Source organism: Python bivittatus, unplaced genomic scaffold (genome assembly GCF_059951505.1).
Source record: "Python bivittatus isolate LINGU-HERP-01145 unplaced genomic scaffold, Pbiv_v1 ctg000070_np1212, whole genome shotgun sequence".
Classification (NCBI taxonomy): domain Eukaryota; kingdom Metazoa; phylum Chordata; class Lepidosauria; order Squamata; family Pythonidae; genus Python; species Python bivittatus.
In genome coordinates, this window is record NW_028277034.1 from 32320322 (window position 1) to 32337978 (window position 17657).

The following is a 17657-nucleotide window of genomic DNA, read 5'->3' on the forward strand; positions in this document are numbered from 1 at the left end:
AGAAGATTAGAGAAAAAGTGTAGTCAAAATCAAAAATGCAGAAAACAAGAAAAGCAAAGAAAAGCAAAGAAAAAGCAAAGAAAATAATTGACTTTCAACTCTCCTCACAGCAGATATAAGTAGCAGTGTACATCAAACTCTTGCTCTAAGTTTACAACATAACTTTCATTATTTCTATTTATCCATATTATTTCTAATCATCAAATCCATACAACATAATTTCATTTTTTTCTGTTTCCCACAAAAAGTCCAAAAAAGGTTTCCAATTAGCATTAAAATTACACAATGTCTTTTCTCGAATCAAAGCTGTCAATTTCACCATCTCAGCCAGTTCTATCAACTTCGCCATCAATTCTTCCACTGTAGGTAATGTTGTATCTTTCCACCTCTGTGCCTATAAAAGCCTTGCTGCTGTTATCATATATAAGAACAAAATTCTATTAATTTTTTCCAACTATTTGTTCATCAAACCCAAAAGGAAACTCTGATTTTGATTGTATGTCAGTCCTTAAAATCTTCTGAATTAAAATATGTATCTGATTCCAATTTTTTCCCCACTTTTTTACAAGTCCACCAGAGATGATAAAAAGTCCCTTCTAGTTGTTCACATTTCCAACATACATTTGAAGTGCCTTTATACATTTTAGATAATTTTTCTGGTGACAAATCCCAGTGATACATTATTTTATAAAAATTCTCTTTATGATGATAACACAATGTAAATTCCAGTCCTTTCTGCCACATACTTTCCCATTGTTCCATCTGTATGTTATAACCAATGTTTTTAGCCCATTTTATCATATAGTCCTTAACTTGTTCATCTGTCTCTAGTTTCAATAACGTTATGCATCTTTGCAATAACGTTCATTATTAATACATAATTCTGCTTCAAATTCAGTCTTACCATATTCATCATAAGTCCTATTTTAAATCTTTCTTGTAGTTGTACATAGGAAAACCATTGACATGTTTCCTTCTGATATCAAATCCTCTCATCTTTAAAGTCCCTTTGAGAGAACTCCAAGACATCTCCATAAGTTAACCATTTATGTTTAGTTATCATTTCTCTTCTATAAAAAGCTTCTTGTGGCAACAGCCATAAAGGAACCTTTATATCTATTGCATATTCTCAATATGGCATGTCTAATAAAATGATTAACTTTATCAAACCATAAATAGCCATGCCACCCAAATCTTAAGTCATGCCCCTCTAGTTCCAGTAACCTCCTGTTTCTCAAAGTCACCCACTCTTTCATCCAAACCCAACAAGCAGCTGCAAAGTACAACTTCAAACCCGGGAGACCTAAACCTCCCCTTTCATGAGCTTTCATCATTTGTGCCTGAAAATATTGTGCGGACCCAGCCAGATAGGTGTAGCCTCTTGCGCGAATCAGTCAGGATATGATTTTTACCATGATGAAACAAACAATAGCTTTGTGTGTAGGGCGAACGCATCCCCTGAATTCACTGAGACTTTTATTACAGGACAGCTACAACTATTGCCCTTAGTTGTTTTAATTGTGGAAACGGTGCGAGTGTGTGTGTAAGGAACCGTTCTGCATATGAGCAATAATGATTCAGAAAGAGCTTCGTCTCATTCATCCGCCCATTATTAAGTCCATCCAATTTCCCTCACTTTTGTGATAATTTGAGACGGGAGGGGAGGGGAAGGAAAGAGACACGTAACCGCACCCAGAGCCCGCCAAGGAGTAGCCGACTAATCCGGGGTGGGGCTCCAAGCAGGAAGACCCACGGTTGGTTCCAGCGGGGAGCCGCAGGGAGAATCTGAGCGCAGGGCGTGGCAGCCGCGAGAGCGTCGCAGACTTTCTCTGGGTCTGTCCATTTCCGTTGCTTCCCGAGTCGCTGCTGCGTCCCGCTGCTTCGCCCTCTGATTTTAAAGCTACGGTGCGTATCGGAGCGGGGGGGGGGGGGGATGCTTTCCGAGCGCAGTTAGTTTGGGGAGGGAAAACTGAGGATAGAAAGTAGTTCAAGAGAGAGCGGAGGAGCCATTGTGGAACGCTCAGCAGAGCTCCGCGGTCGGTCGGTCGGTCGGTCTGTCTGGGGAGGCCTTGGCTGAACCCAGCTTGGAGCTACAGGGCGTGGAAACGTCACCGGAGAAAGTGCCCGGGCGCCTTCCTGTTGCTGCAAGTCGGGGTTCAGCAGGGCTCCCGATTAGGGTCCCTACTGTGGGTACTCCGAAATCGGAGCTTCTCGGACGAGACCGAAGCCAGCTGCTGAATTTTCTTGGATCTATTCGGTTGTTTCCTGGGAAGCTGCGGCGCTTGTTGATCGCCCGTTCTTTTGAACTCTCGCGGCTTAATCCATCCCTTATCTTTCTTTGCAGCTTTTCTTCTTCGCCTAAACAATCCCCGAAGCCATGGCAAAAGTAAGTCCTACCTCGCTTTCTCCTCGCCACTTATTTTTAAAATTAACTTACAAGAGGGCTGAACAAATTTTGAAAGAAGCCATATACATTGGTTGAATAAACTAATAAATACATTTTAAGGCTACCGCCATTTTGCAGGACGTTCATTTTTGTGCATTTGTTCATTGATGGCACTTTCTTCCACAGCGATCGCTGAGACCCGAAGGGCGACCTGTCATTCTTTTGATTCCCACAGCAAGCCTGTGGAATAGGTTAGGTTGCTAAAGTTAGTTTGTAATTACAAATGAACGTTTTGAGCCCAAGAAAAGAAAAGAAAAGTTTGAGGGTGGGGGTTAAAAAAAAGATGTCATTGTTAAGTTGCAGTATAACTTAACTCTGGTGGCTCTGCTCCCTGTACATCCACAATAAGATATTCTCCAGCTGTGCTTGGACTACAACTCCCAGAATTCCTAGCCAACCAGTTAGCTTTCCTGCAGTTTGCCTTAGTCCCAGCTACTGTGAAGATGAATGACGGGGAATAGGACATCCCTGTTTGGGGGATGGGGGAGGACTTTCTTGCGGCTCTGTGCTGATTTGATCTGGGCAAATTTATCTAAATATTTAAAGAGGCCAAGCTGGGAACAGGGTGAGCTCATCCTACTCAAATGATTCCACGTCATGCTTTTTTCCTTTTCCATTCTTTTAGCCAAGTTTTTCTTGCACTGCAAATTTGTGCTGTGAGTCGGTGCATCCTTTTTGTAGCAGTGAAAAGGTCAAAAAATAATTAAATATAAAAAAATGATTCTTTCTTTTCATTCTTTTTGTATGGTTTGCATTTTTGTAGTTGAATTTCCTGTATACTGTATTCTTTTTTTACAAGTCAAATAGCCTTTTTGAATACTTCTTTATGTAGTTTTGAATCAGACTGAGTTTGAAGTATGTTTACAGAGTTTTCTTGAAGTTTGCAAAAATGGTAACTTGGCACACGAGGAGCTGAGGATCAGATAGTGTGACTCAAAGTCCCAATGATATTTATTTTACAAAAGTTAAATACTCTAAGGGCAGGGATGATGCTGTTCAACCACAGGCCAGTTCAAATTGTACCTGTTGTGGAGGCTGTTAGACCTTTCTTAACTTGATGGCACCCAAGTTTTGGTCTAGAATTGTGAGAATTCCTAACAACCAACTTAGACCATATTGGGTAGATGTTATGGGAGTTATAGCTCAACACAGTGGAGAATGTCAGATTGAAGATAGCTTTACATGTGGCTCAATAAATTAACAGCTGTGTGCATTTATTGTGTGAAAATAAGGCAGTGTTGAATGGCTCCTAAACTCGTTTCAAAATTCCAGAGAGATGTCTAAGTACCAAAGAAAGTGATTTGAACTGATGTAATTAAAGAAGCATTTTGGATGTAACAATACAGCTCTCTCAGTCTTATCGTGAATTGTAATATGATCTATCTATCCGCTTTGGTAGATGCTCTAGAGGCAATGTAGAATATCTGGCAGTTGTGTTTGATGAAAAGTTCAGTCATTGACTGAAGGAATAGAAGCTGCTATTGGAAATTGATATGTATGAGTGTGGATGAGGGAATTAGATTAATGCATATTTTGCTAAACACATCCTTGAAGACACTTTCAGAAATTGTTCTCCAAGCCCTATGTATGGAGTGGAGCTATGCATAACTCTGCATCCCCACCCTTATCAGTTCTACCTTCAGATCTTGGGATGTTGCATAAAAACTCTAAAGGGGAACCAACCTGTGTTGAGCTGAACCCCCACTGCTTTATCATTGTTAATTAGGATGCCAATTTACATGAAGGCAGTCGCTCTTGCCAAGTGAAATACATGTTGGTTTTTTCTTTAGATATGTCCAACAATGTGAAGGCCTGGGAGCAGAGCTAGTAGGGGCTGGATGGTTGGAACATACAGAGGATAACTTGTGAATAGATATTAAAGAACAAACAGATATGACAGAGTTGTCTTAAATCTTGGTCCAGTTTATGCAGGTCTTACATTTCTAAAACTCAGCATTGGAACTGGGCTACAAGTAGAGAGAGGCAGTCTTGATAGTAGTTTCAAGGCTATGTTATTTAAGGATGGAGTAGGATATAAATCAAAGCAATTTAGTACTGTCTACTGTTATTCTATTGCTTGATCAATTATTATGACACATGCAGCATATTTGCAAAGGAGACCATGTCTTGCTTGGAAACTTAAGATTTTAGCTGATGTGGCTTAATATTCGTTTATTGTTTAATTATTTATTTGAAATAATCTCTACTAATCAGCTCCCAAGACTTTGCACTTTGCTAATATACAATCATACTGTGCTGCTTGATTACTGCAACCTTTGATAATACAATTTTGCTGATGATTTTTATATTTTATCTTTGATCCTTTGCATTTTGACATTTTGTATCCTGTATTTATTTTAGGCAGCCAGCCAAAAAGGCTTCGTTTGGCAAACTCTCAGTGTCTTAGTGTTACATATTTAACTTTGGTAGGGTTGCTGTTATGTTGTCTTGTTTTTATTTCAACTAGAAATTGTATTTTAATCATTGTGAACTCCTTTGGAAGCCTTCTTAAGAAAGGTGCATAGGACTGTTTGGTAAAAAACCATACATAATATTTTGCTGATTTTTAATGCTTTGAATTTAATTTGATAAAAAATGCCAATATATTATGATATAAAATCATTAAATTTTATTTGTATATTTATGTTCTGATTCTTAATAATATTTCATGTTTTAAAGCACATTCAAGCTTGTATACTTTTCATTTTCTGTCCCCAACGATATTTTTTAAATGTTATTGGAGACAGAGAAGAAATTGCACTCTTTCATCTAGCTTTTGGCATTTCTAGATGTTTTTTTCCTTTTAGAGTACACAAATTTAAATGCCTGCAGTAAACTAAATTGGACATTATGTACATGGTCCATGAACAGCATATGAGTGTTTTTTTAAAATTGAAAATTAGCCTTTAGCCTTTAGTTTTAGTTGCTGTGGAAAGGATTTTGAAAAAGAATTGCTTCCTCAAAGTCTGCTTTCCCTTTAAACAAATCAGAGTTGTTTCTGTCCATTTTTAAAGTTCAAAATTTCCTTCCCATTTTTTTCTTCACGAAGAGTAAGTGATACAGGATGCCCTCCATTTTGCTTTGCAGTTAAGGAAGTAGAGCAGGACTTCTCAGACAGAAGGAAAATGCTTCTTTTTTCTCATCCAACTGTTCTTTTCAGTCATAAAAAAGATCCCAAAGAAATGAACAGAAAATCAAGTGTGGGATCTCCATGCATCTCCAACATCATGTCTATTTTGGAGAGCCAATATTCAGAGGAATACATCAAACATCAAACATGGGGTATGAGAAATGGACAGATATGTCTGCCAGTAATATAATCCTTCAGTCTTAATAGTAGTTTCCCAATTCCTTTTACCTTATATATGCTTAGTTTTATTTCAGTTGCCTGCATGTTTAATACAAAGGCTGTAATGTTATATTGTGGTGCCACTTCCTAATGTCTAGAATAACTTCCCTACTGTATTACTTGCCTACTATTTGTAACTGGAGTTTTCTTGACCCTGACTTTCCTTTTCTAACAGTGCCGTTTCTATAGCAGCACTTGCAGATAGGAAATTGTGTATGTGATTCCAAGAAACTACAAAGAGACATAAATAATCTGTTTGAGCAATATATCCTCAAAATATATAGAATAGGAAGGCAAGAACATGCTGCTTTTGACATAGTTAATTGGTTGGACCTTTAAATTGGAAGTGGTCAGGCTACAGCCTCAGGACTCTATGCAGCTTCAACAGCCCCCTCTAAATTGAACTCTACAATTTTCTGACATTGTGAGTGAAGAAAGAGTGTATGATCCAAACTACCTGTGCTGTAATTAAAAATAAGAAACTACCCAGACTTAGCCTGTCTACATATGTGACGTACTCTATTTTGGGATCCTCAGTCCCTCATCCCAAAAGTTAAATGCAGCCTTTGGCCTCTAAAAGGTTGTCCAGGGTGTTCCTGATTTAGATAAATTGTTCTAATGCTATTTCTGGTCAAATAGAAAATAACTGAAAATTGGCCATAGTTGTGGAAAGTGTGGGATGCCTGAAGGTAAATGTTTGAAGCAGGTAGAATGAGGTTCTCCCAAGGCTAAATGTTCATAGTAAATAGAAATAACAGCAACAACAATAATTTTAGAATATGATCTGTATCTGAATGAAGAAGAGGCAGAGAATACTGGTGAACAAACCATGAAAGCTACCTTTTCACAGAATTATCTGTGGCAGTATATGCAGTTCACAAACAAAATTGCTAGTTTGGAGCACCAAATGTAACAGCTTACTTGTATGGCTGATGTTGCAAATGAGAAGAAGTGTTGTCAGAACATTTTCTTAAGGCATGTGTGCTTTTTTTCCTGGGCTGGGAGATGCACTTGGCCTTTGAGAAGTGTGAAAAGGATACCAAGAAAGAAAGAAAGGAAGAAAGGAAGAAGGGAGGGAGGGAGGAAGGAAGAAAGGAAGGAAGGAAGGAAGGAAGGAAGGGAGAAAGAGAGAAAGAGAGAAAGAAAGAAAGAACATGACACAGTTTTGAATTGCTTTCATTTGCATTGAAATGCAATTAAATATAGATAATGATTATTCTGCACTCATACATATAATGATTTCTTCTTTTTAATATTAAACATTAGACTTGAATATGGATGGCCTCCCTTCTCATCTGAGGGTCAGCACAAAGTGGAGGATGGCAGAGAAGAGCTAGTGCCTTCATCCCTAAGTCTTCCTCTTTGCATGAAAGACTTTCATGTTTTTAATCAGGCTAAAATCCAATCCCAGAAGGTTGCAGTCTGATGGAGAAGAGGAGGAAAGGAGGGCTCTTTCATCATCCTAATGTTATCTTCTAAATGTTTCCCAGCTTATTCTTACTCCCCCATGGCATTAAAACATAATTTCCCCCCATGAGGTCCAAATACCATGGAAATAAAGGAAGGAAAAAGGAAGTTACTGCTTCTGCTTAACTTTGGTTCATACCAATTGAACTTCCATGTATTTCATTTAAAAATAAAACAAACACTACCAGATGACTCTGGCATGTCCTGTTTGGTTTGGCCCTAATTTGTTCTTTTTGTTTGCATCACCCATTACCCATCCTCACCCAACATTATCCTCCAAATGCTTTCAGCTTCTGCTATTATCTACAGCAAGCACGGGCAGTCTTGCTGGCCATAGGTAGTGAAACTTGTAGAATGCAGTTGGAGGGGCTCCAGATTGGGGGTGAGAATCTTGGTTTATCATTTCCTCCATGCACTTCCCTTTGCCTTCCCATTCCCTGAGCGTACACAAATGGTTTGATATGAAATCTCCTCCTGCAGCTTCATTGTTCATTGCATTGGCAGCTGTTTAACAGAAACTTAGGGAGGCTGACCTATTATTTTTCAGTGAGGAGGAGGCCCAATTTGAAAAAAAAACCTGGGTCTTTATCTTGTAGACATGTAAAAGTTAACTACATAATCAATTCCATTGTTTATTTTGTTTGGAGTACTTGTGCAACAAAATCCCATACCATGTAGGTATCAGAGACCCAAGATCAGGGTCTCAAATAGTTCAGTACATGGAATTTATTGTATGTACAGTATGGAAATTTATTGTAAAATGCTGCATGTAGTTTTCAATCATTATTGTTTCTTCTGTGACATCTTACTGGTTTTAAAACCCTTTGTTGGAATTTGCCAGCACTTGTGTTCCGATAAAGTGTAGGGATGAAAATAATAGCAGACATATATATCCCAATTATTAATGTTGGAATATCAGATTCCTTTTTTTTTTCTTTTCCATCTTGACATTAAACATATCTAGAATATGCACTCAAGTTATATAGGTTTTTGCTTTTTTTCCATTATATAACTAAATAGATTGCCCAGAGCAGTTAGTTTCCTTGGGCTATTGGTTGACCTCATTAATTAGGATTAATTAATTGTTTTCATAGTTCTCCCTACCAGTCCCTGCCAGCCTTTCCAGTAGAAAGGCAGCTAAAGATGTTCTGGTTTGGGCATTGTAGGGAATTTAGGCTTTTTAGAAAGAAGGCATACCTTGTCTCTGATTGGCCAAGAAAATAACACATGCCTTTCTTGTAAAGTGCTTGGCTGATAACTGACTAGCATAGGAGGTCTCCTGGGAGCTTCCATCCTTGCAACCAAACAGCTGTCAGCATCCTCCAAATTTAGGAGCTGGAGAGAAGAATAAGAATTGCTGGCTACCTGCTGGAATGAATCTTGCACACCTCTTCAGCCTCAAAGGGAGGAAGGCTAGTCATTCTTTCCACTTGCCAGAGGATATAAGAACTATCAGCATGGTTGTTTTACTTTGTCAAGACAGCTATCCCATTAGGAGATGGTGATTCATCTCAGGCTTCAGAGGACATACATTTGTTGCCAAATTACACATGACTAATATTCACATGACAATTCTGTGGGTTTTTTTGCACTAGATTTTGGTGGCTTTCTATGCCAGATCTCTTTTGCTAATTTTTAACAATATTATGGACTTACTGAAATTGAACAAGCAATAGCTGAGTTTCCTTTCTGGAAATAAAGAATAAGCTAGTTTCTAAGAAGCTAAGAATGAGGACATAGTTGGTCTTCTGCAGTAAAATTTACTGATATTGAAACTGTTCTGTTAGATTGAAATATTGGGGTTTCATGCAACCATTTTTCTGTAACAAGGTGAGATCTAGGATAGTTGAGACTGAAGCAAGGATCCTGCTGTACTTCATATGTTGCTGATTACAGCTCCCAGCAACACTCATGATTAGTGGGGCAGCTGGGAATTGAAGTTCAGCTTTGGAGTATTGTGGGTTGTCTGTCACTGATTCAGGTGAACCAATGAGAAAATGATATTATTTCATGATTCTCATAAGTTAATAATTAGTTATGTCACACATTCATCAAAACAGCTTTCTCCAGTCCAGTGCTCTTTAGAATTGTTGGGACAATTTTTCAGAATTATCAACTACCTGGTTGCAAGTTCTGGGACTGTGTTCTAGATACATAGGTTGGACAGATTATAAGTTATATATATCAGAATTATACTAGGTGATTTTATAGATATCAAATACAAGACTTTTCAGGAGGTAAGCTCTTTACAGCTGACTTCCATATAACTCCTATACAAACTAATCACAGAGGAGTCCAAGGTATGAAGATTAGAATAATGAGCAGAATATGAATTCTTTTTTAATACAATTGTGCTATGAACAAGCTGCCAGGAAGCTATTGTTAAAATATTTTCTTATTAATGGTCTTCTGGGAAAACAATTTTTAATGTTCAACACCTGTTTCATCAGTAAACTATGGAAAATGTCTTTCCTTTCTTGTCTGTAACAGGCTGCATAAACAGATACAGACACAACACATCCTTTTGTTACATAGAAGAGACTACAGATGCCTTCCCATCCTCTGCTAGTAAAGGGATGGGACATAATTTCAAAAGCCATCCTCTGTAAGCTTTCCCTACCTTATTTTAGGAATGTTGGAGATCATATTCCTAAACCTCCAAATTCTACAAGCTTTCCTCAAGATCTGATTGATAATATTTGAGTTCAGGCTTTTGCCATGTAAGAAAGCTTTGCATTCACTACTTTAGTCCTGACATAAGTTTGCAAATTGTGCTAGATCATCTGGATTAATTACTATTCAACATATATATAGCAGGTGATTTTCTTTTCTAAATGGTCATCATTTAGATTTTATAACCGATGCTTCTTTGATTAACAGTTTTGTGATAAAAGTCACTAAAAGGGTGCTGCATGAACATAATTTTATTTTTCTTCTAGTATACAAGAGGTACTGTAAAGGATTTCCCTGGGTTTGATGCCAGAGCTGATGCTGAAATTCTTCGTAAGGCAATGAAAGGACTTGGTAAGCAGAAGCAAAATAAAGCCCTATTGAAAGTTTTCCCTACATACAGTGACAGTCATGTGAAAAGGAGTGGGAAGATGAGCTCTCCATAGTCATCCCCTGTCTTCCATGGCTACGATGCATGGGTGCTGACATTTTGATAGCAGGGAATCTTCATCATGTAGGCTCCCTGATGATCTAGAATCAGGCACTAATCCATTCAGGGAATGCTCAGAAATAGTTCTGGCTTTCTCTTGCAGTGTGAACAGTTAGAGTTAAAGACAGTGAGGACAAGATAGAATTCAAGGGGATTGGATTCATCCTGTTTCTCTTTACAGGATTCTGATTGGATATTGGATAAAGTTGAAAATAGGCCTTAAAGTGGGACCAGAAATGTATCAGTGAGGTCACCAAGTAGGGGGCTATGTTCTGCTTCCTACTTTGACTTGGCCTTTTTTCATAGATATTTGCAATAGCAGAAGTTAAGATGACACATTGAGAAAAACAGGCATAGAATTGGAAGGGGCCATTAGGTCCAACCCCTTACATGGTATAAGAATCCAAATTAAAACATCCCCAGTTCCTTTGGTATCTCTTCATAGTCCCCTTGTTGCCACTGTTGCTCTTTGAACATGTTCCAGTTTCTCTGAATGGATGTGCCTAAAATTAGATATACTACCCAGGTTGGTTCTGACCAAAGTCCCAGTAAATATATAACTATTAATCTATACTTTTAAACATTATTTCAGTTGAACTGTGTAGAACCTTCTTCAGGACAATAGAATTATTGTTTTAGTATGGATTATTAGGGTTTTTTTACTGGCATTCCTGAAATGTTAATGACTATCTCAGTATCTTAACTTTATCTTAACTTTTATTCATACAAAACAATTGATGGCCAGATAGTGAGTAGGAAACAGAAATTGTCCTTAAACATGTTGATTTATACTGATTTATTTATTCTCCTAGAAAAATTGAGGCAAATAGTAAGTTGAAATGTGGAGGGACACTTTTAAGAAAATTTTTGCTGGTCAGTAATGCTTGCCCATTTAAATCCAGTTAGCTGTGCAGTGTTGTTGAGCACTTGTTCTGAATGAGGGTATGTACACATGCTCTTTGTTGTAAAGTGGTCACATAGTTAAATCCAATTGACTCCCTAATTGTGTGGTGTCAGCTGGGATTACTTCAAGTTTTACTGCCAGTTTTTGCTTCTGTTCTTCTTTTAAATGATGCTAAAGCAACAGATTTGAAAAGAAACATAATCCTTGATAATTATCCTCAATTATCCACACAAATTTGGTGGAGAACAATGCTTTAAAAGAGTAAAGGGATGGATATTAAACGGATATCCGGGGGGGAGGAGCGGCATACAAATTTAATAAATAAATAAATATTAAAAATGCATCTTTTTGATGCAAACATTTTCGTGGGTGACAACTCAGACTTCCACATGATATACATTTCACTTTTTTTGATTGCTGAATATACGTGTGTGTGGTTGTGTATGTATATGTGTGTGTATATCTATATCAATATATGTAAAATATCAATATATGTAAAAAGAGAAAGAGAACCAATTATAACATACACATAGACCTTGTTTAGTGACTGCCTCATTTAACTTTGCATTTACGACCTTCACAGGTCATAAAGCAAAGGAAAGCTGAAGTAAAATTGTGATCTTTCACTTAGTGACTGCTTCGCATAATGACTGAGTTGCTGATCCCAATTATGGTCGCTAAGCGAGGACTACCTGTACATTTATAGAGAGTTTTCCCAGTAACATAGGATTTCTAGAATATGAATATTCAGGCATAATATAAATTTTCAGTGTTCATTTGCATTCATTTATAAACTATTGCTGTTCTTTCAATGAATGATTTTATTTTAACTTGCATAATTTAAGGAACTGATGAAGAGCCAATCCTGAAGATTCTAACATGCAGAAGCAATGCTCAGCGTCAGGAAATCGCAGTAGCTTTTAAATCCTTATATGGCAGGGTAAGGAGGTGATTCTACTTGTGCTTATTTATATAACAGAGATTTCATGATGGTTAATGTTTCTGGTCTGCTGGTCATTACTTGTATACTTCTCATGCTCCTCATTTCTTTGTAAATATATACTGTATATATAATCTGATGGAAGATTAATAACACAAGTGATACTCTAATTTGTATAATTGAAGGACTATTATTGATAAGTATTTCTCATTACTCATTCTTCATTCTGTCAACTAGGATTTAATTGATGACCTAAAATCAGAACTTACAGGCAAGCTGGAGACTCTCGTGGTTTCCCTGATGAGACCTGCACGGATTTATGATGCTCATGCACTAAAACATGCTATTAAGGTAAAATGAATGGCACAAAATTTAAAAAAAAGGTGTTCATTTATCTAGGATGGAATCTTCCCTTTTAATTGTAAAGTTAACAATTATGACAATTGATCTGCTTAGTTATAGTGTTGGTTTTTATTTTAATAAAAAAATTACTTTCATATCCACAGATTTTAGTTTTACCCATGCGCTTGAATAAGAGTATGTATTATAAAGCCATTTATAATATAATCTGCAGGTCACAGTGCTCCTTTTAAATTACACTTATGGTTGAATTTCAGTTTATGCTGCTTTGCATCTAATGGGTAATTTTTAAGCAGTTGCTTACAACTGTTTTGTAATTAAATACACTGTGTACAAAGAAGTAAGAAGGGGCAGAAGAAATCTGTGTCCAATATAGCAATCAGCTAAATGCTTACAGAAAACATCAAACTGTATGTGAAGGTAATAGCCAACTTTCATTCTTGCTCCCCAGCACTCGGTATTTTGAAGTATATTTTGAATGCTTCTGCTTACTGAGCTAAAATAGCACCATCCACCTGTGTGTGTCTGTGTGAGAGAGATTGATTGATTGATTGATTGATTGATTGATTGATTGATTGATTAGTAGAACCCAGGAAATTGAGATTCACAGAAAAAGATTTAGGGAAAGAACGAGGACTGCTCGGTGGCCGGAGAATTGAAACAGAAAAAAAGAATGAAACAGCAAATAGAAGGTGAATGGAAAAAGTATCCTTGGAAGGGAGGATCAGATAGATATTGCATTAAATCGTGGTTTGTTAAACAAAACATAATGGCCTGGGATTTTAAATAACCCCAATGACAAAAGTAAAGTGTGCTGTAAGGAGCTGACTAAGAAATGCAAGTGTTTAAATGTAGGAATCAGAGAGCCATATTATGCTACCCATTCAGAGGAATAAACTCCCAAATAGGGGGAAAAAAGTTTCTTAAGGGGTAGACGTTCCGTAGGTAGCTGCTATTTGATGGAAGGGGTAAAAAGAAAATTGATAAAAGTGGAATGGAATGGTGAATAGGCATACCTGAACAAAATCACTTCACGCTGAAACATTTTGTTGCACAGTCCTAGATATTAAAAGCTCATGATTACAACAAACTTCTAATTGATTAATTTGACTGAATTCCCTTTGCAAGATATCTAAGCTAGTGGTCATCAGCGTATTATAATTGGGCTAGGCAGGATTTGGATTTGAATACAAATGAAGCTTCAGAGTGCATAAGGGTGCAAATGTAGCACCTTTGAGGAACAATAAAGCAGCTGCACCTTTTTCCAAGATCACAGGGAACCTTTTTGCCTGTAAATTCAAATTACTGCATAGCCTTATAATACAACCATGAATTCTTTATGTTAATTTGCAAACTCTGTAACTACTGTTGTCAGTTTGCTTCCCTGATGAGTCCAGTTCTTAGTACAGTGATAGAGAAAAGAACCCCCCCCGCTTTCTCTGCATCTTCCATCACTACATACCTTTTTAACATGCCATCTTCTTTATTAACTTTTTCCTACTTAACTTTCCCCTCCAAAAACTTCAGCCCTCTGTCATTCCAGCTCCCCTGCCTGATTGTTTTGGCTGCCCTTTTCAGCTCACATAGTGAACTGTTCTACAATATGCATGTAGTGGGCAATTAATATTGTTCTAGACACAATTTGCTGCTGTCATTCAAATTCAGTGTGGGTGTTAAAAAATTACTCAAAATATTCCGTGAAACCTTGTGATAATAGGACATTTCTTTGCCAATGCAGTCACTCAGCAACAATCCCTACATAGTATTGTAGCCAAATATTCATTTTTAATGCTAATATTTGGAGGAAGATGGAAACAGGTTAACTTATTGAGTCAGTGGAAAAAAGCTAAGCTGTTATCACTGATTCAAGTGATAAAATCGATAAGGTGCTGGACAGAAGAAAGAACAGGAATAGAATGGGAAATCAGGTAATTTTTCTTCCTGTTCTCTACTACAGAACAAGCAGCAGGTGATTTTGGAAAGGAATTTTAATGTCAGTCACTCTGTGTTAATGATTGAAGACTTATTAATTCCATAGCGGTTGCACAATGAATAGATCTGTTTAGATTTTGAAGCCTAGAGAAAGCAACCATTGATAGTTTCCCCCATGCCATCCAATTGCACTATTTTTTACTTTCCTGCCTCAGGGGCTAGAATTATACATTTGTCAAGAAGCTTTCTTCTGGAAAGCCCATGGCTATCATCCATCTCTTTGTAACTGCAGACACATTTATGGGACCCTGACTAGAGGAGAAATGATAGTTATCTGGATACCTGAAGGAGGGGCCATTTTCTCCTTTACCAACCTGCCTACATGCCGTGGTGAAGATCTTATTTTGGGTCCCTCTGGTATCATTGGAGATATGGTTGTGTTTCGTCAGTATGATCCTCATTCTCTGAAAGTAATTTCCTAAGGCTGAGATGGGTAACTTACAACCAGTAGGTTGTAAGTGACCCCTTGGCAACCCTGTTGAAAACCCAGAACCCCAAAATTATTCCAGAAAGTTCAGCCATTTTTCCACTGAAATTCGATGGCATGGCTTTGAAATGTTTGGGGGGAGGGTTTAGGGGACTTCTAAAGATTTGTCTTTCCAGATAGTTCCATTCTTATGTGGGGTTAAAACCTCCTTGTAAACTAAAATATAGGCAGAAGAAGTCACTCCCATCCCTTCCAGTGGTTCTGTCACCCTTCTGCTTATGCCATTTGCTGGTTGGGAAAGTGAATTGCAGCCTCTGATGCAATTTTTTATAAAAGTTATACAGACTAGAATACCAAACAAGATTGAAAATATCCATTTCCTTCATTAAACATAACATGGTTTTATTACTTGCTGAACAAATATGCCAATTACAGTAAAGTTTCAAATTTTCAAAAAGCAATCTTGGCAGACAGGTGTATTAATTATATTAATTTACTACTACCAAAAGTCTTTAATTTTTCTCTTCTTTATTTATACCAAGAGTTGGTAGAGAGGAGACATATAGAGAGAGGAAATGAAAAATGAACTTAGGGACATAGCATCCGATACACCTGAGATGAAATGTTTGTTGTCTCATTGCACACCTGGAAGCTTGGAATATCTTAGAATTCTGAAGAAGATATGAAAGAAAGACAAACAATCTTAACTTCTCTGAGCTAAAGCAACTGCTCAGCAAATCTGTTGGAGGAAAGGACCATTTTACAGGAATTCAAATTTCAGCAATAAGCCCTGCCACGATTTCCTGTCTGAGTCAGTGTGGAATCTATTTCTGTGATTCACCCACCCTTATGGGACATACGGTGGTTAGGAAAGAGAACTTGGCAGTCTTGAACATTATGGATTTATTTCAAATATGCTGGAGTTATGCAAGTATTTTATTTAGAAGAATTACATTTTGGATGTAAAGTAAAAACTCTGATCTGGAATTGCAGCATGAAAGCACAATTGTAGAAGGAACTATCAATCCTTTTGGTTGTTAATACTAAGCAAAGATGATACGATTTCATGAACCCATTGCATTGGTTTCAGGGGGCAGGAACTGATGAAAAAGTTTTGACTGAAATTCTTGCATCTCGGACACCTGCTGAAATCCGGAATATAAAGCAAGTTTATCAGGAAGGTAACTTTTGGTTGTGGGAGTGTGGGGTGTTTTGGGGGGTGGGGAATATGTGAAATTCCAAAAATACATGCTATGCAGAATATAATGTGTTGTTTCAATTCTTCCTGGAATAAAAGTTGGTCAGAGGTGCTCCAGCTTAGTTTGTGTACTTGTTAAGTGCTTTAGACAATATAATTACACTTTTCAGTCTTTTGATACTTTTCATAGCAAAGAGGATTTTATCATTATATGAACATGGAAATTAGAGAAATATTTACTTGCTCATTTATTGAACTGTTTGGGTCATTTTCCTGAGAAGTTAATATTTTGGATTGCATCTGATGCAGACAGTTGTATGTGATTGTTTTAAAGAATTCGGACAGGAAATAAAACACAATTCAGAATCAACTAAGCTAACCAACCTTTCAACTGTTTCCACTTATGAAAAATATCATTTCTTTAATTACTCTGTTCTTAAGATAACAATATCATGACCAGAGGCTCTCCCTCAGTCTTCTTAAATTTAATAATACCAATTATTTTTTCAAGCATTTAAAAAATTTTTGGAATTATTTTATTCAAAATATCCTCAGTTCTTCATCAACAGTTTAAAGCTGAGTGTAAAATGAAAAAAATGTTGATTTGTGAAATCAGTTATTGTATATTTTACGTTGAAAGCCTTTATTTATAGTAATAATATATTATTTCCATCTAGAAATCATTTATCCAGTTTTTCACTTCAATAATATCCTACTGTTTTCTGAAGTGGCAGTCAGTCCTGTCCTCCCCCCCCCTTTTTTTTTAGTAGTGACATGGCTAAAAGCCCTTTTTTGTTGCCTTGGCTTCCTTTTCAAGTTTGAGTTCCATTTGTGTTTTACATTTTCTGACTTTTTTTGCACTTATTAGCAATGTGCTGGTAGGGCTACTTGATGATTGCACCCATCTTCCATTTCCTGTCTGTGTCCTTTGTAACTCTTAGCTCAGTTGAAAGCTCCCTGTGCATCCATAACCATTTTCTGAGTCTCCTCCCTGTCTTTTGGTTTATTATTAAAATGTTGTGCAGTTGTACTTCCAGTATCTATCGATTATACTTCTGCTGATAGACTTTCTCAGCAACAGACTACTTCTTTAGTCCCTCTCAATAGTAAGTGTCCAGTCACCACCATCCATTACTTTCTCTTGTTCAGGACAAAGGCACGGATCCTTCTCTTTGCAGAGCTTCTAGGGCAGTGCTTCTCAACCCTGGCAACTTGAAGATGTGTGGACTTCAACTACCAGAATTCTGGGCGTTGATGTCCACACATCTTCAAGTTGCCACAGTTGAGAAACTCTGCTCTAGAGTGCTTTTCTTAAGTCCCGAGGTTTGTGACAGCTGCTCTTCATCCAGGGTTCCAGAACCATCACTGGGGAGAGCCTGGAATCTACTGTATTCTGAAACTCCAGAGAATTAGA

At 37.3% G+C, this 17657-nt stretch overlaps 1 protein-coding gene across 1 annotated transcript in view; it reads left to right on the top strand.

The window, feature by feature from the left end:
* Window positions 1-1749: 1749 nt before the first annotated feature.
* The window catches only part of ANXA5 (annexin A5), a 28455-nt gene continuing 12547 nt past the window's right edge, over window positions 1750-17657 (top strand). The window contains exons 1-6 of the mRNA XM_007436317.4: window positions 1750-1905; window positions 2345-2386; window positions 10202-10286; window positions 12172-12266; window positions 12504-12617; window positions 16136-16226. Of these exons, the coding sequence (XP_007436379.1) occupies window positions 2378-2386; window positions 10202-10286; window positions 12172-12266; window positions 12504-12617; window positions 16136-16226 (394 nt within the window). The 5' untranslated portion in view covers window positions 1750-1905; window positions 2345-2377. The remainder of the gene's footprint in view (window positions 1906-2344; window positions 2387-10201; window positions 10287-12171; window positions 12267-12503; window positions 12618-16135; window positions 16227-17657) is intronic.